The 8,511-nt window shown below is 50.3% G+C and overlaps 1 protein-coding gene across 2 annotated transcripts in view; it reads left to right on the forward strand.

Moving 5' to 3' along the window:
- Positions 1-3,543: 3,543 nt before the first annotated feature.
- LOC142488823 (uncharacterized) overlaps positions 3,544-8,511 on the forward strand; it is a 13,166-nt gene continuing 8,198 nt past the window's right edge. Inside the window, exon 1 of one of the 2 annotated variants that reach the window (XR_012799682.1) lies at positions 3,544-3,702. Coding sequence is in view for 1 of the 2 variants with exons in the window: in XM_075589165.1 (XP_075445280.1) it covers positions 4,271-4,319 (49 nt within the window). In the remaining variant the exon portion in view is untranslated. Of the gene's footprint in view, positions 3,703-4,226; positions 4,320-8,511 lie in introns of those variants that run through there. The other variant, XM_075589165.1, reaches the window with a different exon arrangement.

Raw genomic sequence — 8,511 nt, forward strand, 5'->3', positions numbered from 1 at the left:
CTGAATCCCGGAGTCCCTACGCCTTGGCCATCGTGGTAGTGAGAAAGAAGAATGGGTTGGTAAGATTGTGTGTCGACTACCGGACACTGAACAACCAAACCGTACCCGATCAGTACACTTTTCCCCGCATCGAAGAGATTCTCAACGCACTAACTGGGAGCCAGTGGTTCAGTGTTCTGGACTTGAGATCTGGGTACTACCAGGTACCGATGAGTGCAGAGGACCAGGAGAAGATGGCTTTCGCCTGCCCCTTGGGCTTCTAGCAATTTACGCGCATGCCCCAAGGCATCTGAGGGGCTCCAGCAACATTTCAGCGTCTAATGGAGAAAACCATCATTGACATGAATCCTCGGGAATGCTTGGTCTACCTGGACGATATTATTGTCTCTGGTAAGACCTTGGAGGAACATGAAGAATGTCTCTTAAAAGTACTGGACTGTTTGAGTCAAGAAGGTCTGAAACTGTCTCTTGAAAAGTGCCGATGCTGCCACACGTTGGTGACCTACGTGGGACACATTGTGTCCGCCGATGGGATCGCCACTGATCCGGCTAAAGTGAAAGCTGTGGTGAATTGGACGTGACCTGGGAACGTTATGGAGCTATGCTCTGTCCTTGGTTTCTGTGGTTACTATCACTGCTTTGTGGAGGGGTATTCAAGTAGGGCCAAGCCCCTCAACAATCTCCACAAAATATATCCCGAGGACACAGGCGAAAGACCACCTCTGCTCAACAACCGTTCAATGATAAATGGACCACCGACTGCGAGTGGGCCTTCCTTGGCCTGAAGAAAAGCTTAACAGAGGCACCCGTTCTCGCTTATGCTGATCCGGAACAGCCCTACATTCTTCATGTAGACACAAGTCTCAATGGTCTAGGTGCAGTCCTGCACCAAAGTATCCGTCTTGCCTCCGACCAGTGGCCTACGTCAGCCACAGTCTGACACCCAGCAAGCAAAATTATCCGGTACATAAGCTGGAGTTTCTCACTCTCAAGTGGGCAATCGTGGATAAACTCCATGATTACCTTTATGGCGTCACTTTCGAAGTGAGGACGGATAACAATCCGCTAACATACATATTGACATCCGCCCAGTTGGATGCTACCAGCCACCGATGGCTGGCGGCTCTATCGAACTATAAGTTCACATTGAAATATAAAACTGGGCCCCTGAATATCGGAGCAGATGCCCTATCCCGAAGACCAGGATTGAGCACTACTCCAGATGATGACCTCTGGGAGGAGATTCCGGGACGAGGGATGCGAGCCATGTGCAACACGGCAGCTATCCTAGAAGATAGAGTGGCCTTCTCAGAATTGAGGGTAGCGGATTCCATGGGATGCCAATCCAAGGCCATCCCTTCTGCCTACTGTGACCCAGAGGGGATGAATATCACTCACGACAAAATCATTGCATGGAAGGATATGGTGCAATATCAAAAGCGTGTCACTGCCATTAGAACACTTTGCCCCTAGGAGAGACTGATCCCTTAACCATGTCACTACCATTAGTACACTTTGTCCCTAGCAGGGACTGAACCCTTAACCCTGTCACTGCTATTAGTACACATACAGTATACGTGTATATATAAGTAGTGGTTGTGACGGGAGACGCGCTTAATAACACATTTATATTTCGTGGGTCCTGATTGAGCAGAACAGGTTCAGCAAAATACACTGAGATTTATTCCCTTGATAGGCAAACACACGGCAACTGCAGAATAAACTTAATAATTACACTTACTGGTAGAGAAACAGAGGATAATGTCCAGAAAGGTGCCAAGCACCAGAAGATTGTCCTTTAAAATGTAGTCCATTTGCAAATTGCCAAATAAATAGCCAGTCCAATCCTTCTGTGAATGTGCAAAGTCTTTTCTGGTTCTCTGGGATTGGTCTGGATCCCCAGGGCTAACGAAATCCTGAAGCAGGGCAAGTTTCCTTGTTGCAATGTTTTTAACCCCTTGCGTTCTGGAATCGTAGCCGCTGTACTTAGGTCTTATCCGCTTGAAGAAATCAGGTAGCAACAGCAACAACAGCAACACAGCAACAACAACAACACAGGAATGAGGGGTACAGGCCTTTTTAAGGACAAGGGCCTGTGAAGTGTTACATTAGCCTCATCCCATTGGCAAGGAATTATCTTCCTCCTATCAGAACCTGCCATGTCATATGGGCAAATCCTACAGCCAACCCAGGTAACTCTGAGCATGCTCAGTAAGCAGCTTGGTAGCACTGATAAGTAAAAAGGGGCCACTAATTTCTGGGGACGCAATGTCTGGAGTTTGGTCCCAAGGTGTGAAATATCTAGGAGGAGTAACAGGACCTGCTACTCAGAAACATCCTGATTAAGTGACACTTTAAGAATCTGGGGTCTTTCATGTATGCATAACATTTGGTCCTTAATGCATTACAAAGGCAGGCAGAAACAAATAGCATCCTGCCGGTACATTTTAAAACTGCAACAGAAAGGCACTTCATCAAAAATATATGTTTCCCTTATGACAAAGTTATATTTTTAATATGTGTGTTCTTGGAGGCTTACACTGAGGCTGCACCCCCAAAAATCAGGGTGCTGGCTCACTCCGTTCCTAAATTAGCAGTCTTAAAAGGGGAACAGCATATAATATTAACCCCTTCATCCCCAATACGAAATAGGGGTAACCAGCCGAGCCCACTGCCTTTATTAATGCGCTGATTACCCCCCATTTTCGCCACAGTGGTACTGTGTTGGAATGGGGTGAGATGAATCCTAAAAAGATGTAATCTGTAAAACTCTGTTTTAAAAAACAAAATTCATTTGAACCCCTCCTCTGCCACATGACCAGCAGGGGAATTGTTCTTACCGTATAGCAGTGAAGAGGTTAAACCCTTTTATCCTGTGTACAGTGATTGGAACCTTTCTCTGAGAAACCCCCCACATAATACCCATATTCTGTGGATCACGTGTACATGGCTGCTTCAATGAGGTTTTCCTTATCTCCATTATAAATCCCCACATTGAACCCCTTCTTAATCTCATTACCAGGTAAGCTCTTCAGGGCAGGGACTCCTTTTTCTAATGCTACTTTTATGTCTGAAGCGCTTATTCCCATTATGTGTGTAGCCCTGTTTCCCCCTAAACAAGGAGACTACTGATGCTGCCACTACCTATTGGCTCACAGAGAGCAAAGCCTCTGCCACTGGGAGCCTGGGGTGATATACTTAATGTCCGGTGCAGCGCCTCCAGCTGGGAGGGATCCCAACGTAGTGGGAGGAGCCCCTCACAGGAACCAATAAACATACACGCACTATGTAATAACAGTTTTTACTGACAACACTTATAGCAGATACAGGCATACCCCGTTTTACGTACACCCGCTTTACGTACACTCACAAGTACGTACATTTATTTTTAGTTCCACCTTACCCCTGTGTACGTACGCGTTGCTTCGCGAGTACGGACACCAGGGGGCGGCGTGCGCACCTCAACACTCCTGCAACCTCCTTCATGCTTGTCTTTATTATGGTGCTCTCGATCTCCCTGTTCCCTCTGCCCTCCCATCTGTCTCCGTTCCCCCTCCCATCTGTCTCCGTGTCAGGATGTGCTCACCACAAACGAGACGGGACCGCGGTGCTGAGGTGGGATAGGATATAACGCCACCCACAGCCACGAGGGCACGTCTTGATTGAAGAGTGGTCTGGGATTCCGGGATCGGGGTAGGAGAGGTACGGATGGTAGAGGGTGCGGTAGCCAAGTCCAGGGTTAGAGAGAGAGACGTTGTCGTTTACCGTAAGCCAGAATCGGAATGCCAGAGACGAGGAGAGTCGTGATGCCGTATGCCGAGTTCGGGATGCCAGAGGTGCAGGAAGACGTAGCAGAAGCCGGTCCGGTACACGAGGGAATCTGTGAAACAGAACTAGGGAAGCAAAGAGTGATGAGAACAACTGGTTCTATGCTCAGCCGACAAGTTAATGAATCTGGAGGGTATATGTAGGTATGAGGAACCAATAGCCGAGTAGCAAGGTGGAGGTGTGTGAATGGACCAGGCTGAGACAGGGATAGGTCTAGATGAGTTCCTGGAGAAGGAGCTATAAATCCTAGAAGTATTGGTGAATTGTATTGTGGCATTGAAAAAGGGTACTGTCTCTTTAAAGGGTTGGTGCGCCCCTGTGTGGCCGCGCCTCCCTGTGGCAGCGTCTGTAGCTGCGTGCGCGGACCCACGCCCTGAACCGAGGGCAGAAGAGGAGAGTAGACGTGCGCGCGCGTGCAAGGGGAGGACCGGAGCTCGGCGCCATGGGGAAGGAGTCCCTGCGAGCCGCGGGAGGCCCAGACAGAGCCGCGGGTGAGTAAGGAGCACGCCGTGCACGGCGTGACTCCTGCTTCCTTACACTCCGTTCCCCCTCCCATCTGTCTCCGTTCCCCCTCCCATCTGTCTCCGTTCCCCCTGCTCTCACGCTCCATAAAGCAGCAGCTAAACCAGTGATTCCGCCCGTGACTCTGCTTGCTCCGCTCTCCTCCTTCTCCTCCCTCCTCCCTCCTCAGAGCTCTGCGAAGCTTTGCATGTGATGTGAACTACGGAACAGCAGTGAGGGGAAGGAGAAGATCTGCTGCTATCTTTGCTTGTGTGTGTGTGTGTGACTGAGTGACTGTGTGTGTGTGTGTGTGACTGAGTGACTGTGTGTGTGTGTGTCTGTGTGTGTGTGTGTGTGTGTGTGTGTGTCTGAATGCATGTGTGTGTGACTGAGTGCGTGTGTGTGTGACTGACGAGTGAGAGAGAGAGACTGACTGACTGAGTGAGAGAGAGACTGACTGAGAAAGAGAGAGAGAGACTGACTGAGAAAGAGAGAGAGACTGAGTGAGTGAGAGAGAGACTGACTGACTGAGAGAGACTGACTGAGTGAGAGAGACTGACTGAGTGAGAGAGAGAGACTGCGAGAAGGAGAGAGAGACTGCGAGAAGGAGAGAGAGACTGCTTGAAGGAGAGAGAGACTGCTTGAAGGAGAGAGAGACTGCGAGAAGGAGAGAGAGACTGCGAGAAAGAGAGAGAGACTGCAAGAAGGAGAAAGAGACTGCGAGAAGGAGAGAGCTGCTATACAGTACTGACCCGCGTGCGCGCCTCTCACCTCCTTGCTGCTCCCATTCATTTTATTTTAATAAAGCCTACTGTATTTATTTTGGTTACAAATGCCTTATTTTCACCAGTTATGCACGTATATGATAATTGCAGTACAGTACATGCACTGTAAAGTGGAAAAAAGGTAGTGCTTCACTTTAAGTACATTTTCACTTTACATACATGCTCCGGTCCCATTGCGTATGTTAAAGCGGGGTATGCCTGTATATCATAACCATTACTAATGAACGCTAAATAGGTACAGCTACCCTCCAAGCCTCGCACGGCCGTAACCCACCACCGTGTTCCCAACACCGTGTCCTTAGAGTCCCACACCCACCCCAATGTGTGAGACCCTGCTGCCCACTAGAATAGGTGTAAGGTTGGTGCACTTAGTGTAGTTAGGTACCTGCCGGGTGCTCCAGCACCCGGGCGCACCGACAACAGGGTAGATTGGATCCACTGATCCAGCGATGAAGTCGTCCGCGTTGAGTTCACCTCCGCGTGGGGTGGTATCCGGTTGGAGTGTCCCACCGTGAAGATAGTCTCTTTGCAGCAGGTGTCTGGTCCCAGACCACTTTTAATCAGGATGCAGCCACGTCCTGACTGTGTCCCTTACTTTCAGTTCTACAGGGGCAGTGTCCCTATCGATGGGCCTGTTCCTGCAGCTGGGGCCTAAGGGGGTATCTGGCCTAGTGCAGGAATCACAGACCCTTGCACATATAGACCCTACCCTAATGGCGTCCCAGCTCTGACTGAAGTGGTCCCAGCGCGTGAAATGTAACAATATCAGGTAGCGGGATGCTGCAGCCCTATTGGCTCTCACGTGACACGTGACCTATTCCTGAGGCTCATGGGATATGTAGTCCCAGCTCGGAGCCTCTTCCCATTGGCTGCCACTCGCGCGCATAGACTGCACATACGCAACTCTGTAATGGCCGCCGGCTATCTCCTAACATGGCGGCACCCTATACTGTGCTCGCTACGGGCCTCCGGCGATGCGCTCGCCTCCCTAGGAACCCGCTACGGTCTCCGCAGTTACCGGAGGTAAGCAGAGGGAAGGGGGAACGCTGCGGAACTGGGGGGACCAGAGGGGACCTGGTTACATCCTCCCCCTGGTGAAAACCCCAATGTTCCCGCTTGGAACAGCATAACGCATTACAATATACCCATCAGTACAGACGTTATATAATAAAAATACAGTATATCAGCGGTGCGCAAACTGGGGGGCGCGACCCCCAGGGGGGGCGCAAGACTGCCGACGGGGGAGCGCAGGGTTTACAGAGGCCCCGTGCGCTTCCCGAAGGCACTTAAATTAAGTGCCGGGGGAGCTGCAGGGCCTCTGTAAACCTTACTTACCTTGGCTCCGGCGGCTTCCTTCCTGCATCGTCATGGCAACGCGGCATCAAAATGACGCCGCAAGGTCATGTGACATCACGTTGCTATGGCAACGTGACGTCATAATGCCGGAGAGCGGGTAAGTGGGGGTCCATTACCCTGTGCTCCTTCGGGAGGTGCCCACCAGTCCGGTGAACTCGGAGGAGGTTCCCCCCAAAGGATCTGGATTAGTATCAGTTACTGAAACTGGAATCTCTGTAGATTCTTCGGGCTCATTGTTGGTCACTACAGTCTCTGGTTCTAGTTCACTCGCTCCCACTTGTGGTATGGGCAACAAGTGGTTTCGGTGCCAGACCTTTACCCTGCCGTCCGCGTAATGTATGCGGTACACAGGGAGGCCCGGCATCTGGGACACTACTTCAATGGGTCCTTCTATCCCGCGATCGGCCAGCTTGTGTTTGCTGGGGATCCCCAAATTGCGTAAGAGAACGGCATCTCCGGGCCGAAGCTCTCTGTGCTGGACCTTGTGATCATATCGCCGTTTGTTATTGGCGTTTAACTGCGCCGTGGCCCTTTCTGCTAGCTGATATGCGCGGTGCAGGCTGTCTTGCAGTCGCTTCACATATCGGTAGTGAGCCATGTTGGGTACCCCATCGGTAGATACCCTCAGGCGAATGTCTACGGGCAGTTGTGCCTCTCGCTTGAACATCATGAAGTATGGGGTGTAACCCGTAGATTCATGCCGAGTGCAATTGTATGCATGCACCATTGCTTCGACATGCTTGCTCCATTCGCCCTTTTGAGAATTTTTCAGGGTGCCCAACATGTCTAACAATATCCAGTTGAATCTTTCAGGGAGCGCATCTCCCTCTGGATGGTACAGAGTAGTCCTAGACTTCTGGACATTTAACCTCTTGCCAAATGATAGGGGAGCCCCTGCTACTGCCTCAGACAGGTAATAGATGAACGGTGCTTTGGGTATATGCACAATAGAGGGTGAAGTGGAGATAGAACCCAAATACAGCACTCAGGTTCACGCTCTGTATGTTAAGTGAATGATTTAAAACATAACTTTATTGTATCACATATATAAAATAATGGGTGTTAAAAACTGACGACCTGAAGGAAAAGTGACCTTCAATACTAGAACCATATAGGTTTAGGGTCTAGAGTGTAGGTGTGTTCTGTGAATTACAGATAGCACATTAAGCTAAAATCCTTATGAGGAACCTGAGTGCTGTATTTGGCTTCTATCTCCACTTCACCCTCCATTTAACCTCTTGAGCAGCTCCTTGATAAGCATGCTCTCGAAGTCCCTTCCCTGATCGGAGTGCATCCGGTTTGGCAGACCGTAGTGCACGAAATACTTCTCCCACAGTACTTTGGCGACTGTGAGAGCTTTCTGGTCTTTTGTCGGGAATGCTTGAGAGTAGTGGGTGTAGTGATCTGGCACTACCAACACATTGCCTATTCCTCTTGAAACGGGCTCGATACATAAGAAGTCCATGGAGACTAAATGCATCGGACCAGAGCTTTTGAGATGGCCCATTGGGGCTGCACGGGTGGGCAGTGTCTTCCGTTGTATGCACTTTAGACATTTTCTGCAATGCCGTTCTACGGACTCCCGCATCTTGGGCCAGAAGAATCGGTCTCTTTTTAACCCGAAAGTCTCATCTACCCCTAGGTGTCCGTGAAGATAGTCTCTTTGCAGCAGGTGTCTGGTCCTAGACCACCTTTAATCAGGATGCAGCCGCGTCCTGACTGCGTCCCTTACTTTCAATTCTACAGGGGCAGTGTTCCTATCTATGGGCCTGACCCTGCAACAACCACAAGCGAGACAGGGGAGTTGGGGCCTAGCTGGGGCCTTAGGGGGTATCTGGCCTAGTGCAGGAGTCACAGACCCTTGCACATATACACCCTACGCTAAGGGCATCCCAGCTCCGACTGACATGGTCCCAACACGCGAAATTTAATAATATCAGGGAGCAGGGGATGCTGCAGCCCTATTGGCTCTTGCGCGACATGTGACCTATCCCTGAGGCTCATGGGATATGTAGTCCCAGCTCGGAGCCTCTTTCCATTG

Source organism: Ascaphus truei, chromosome 2, assembly GCF_040206685.1.
Source record: "Ascaphus truei isolate aAscTru1 chromosome 2, aAscTru1.hap1, whole genome shotgun sequence".
NCBI classification, from domain to species: Eukaryota; Metazoa; Chordata; class Amphibia; order Anura; family Ascaphidae; genus Ascaphus; species Ascaphus truei.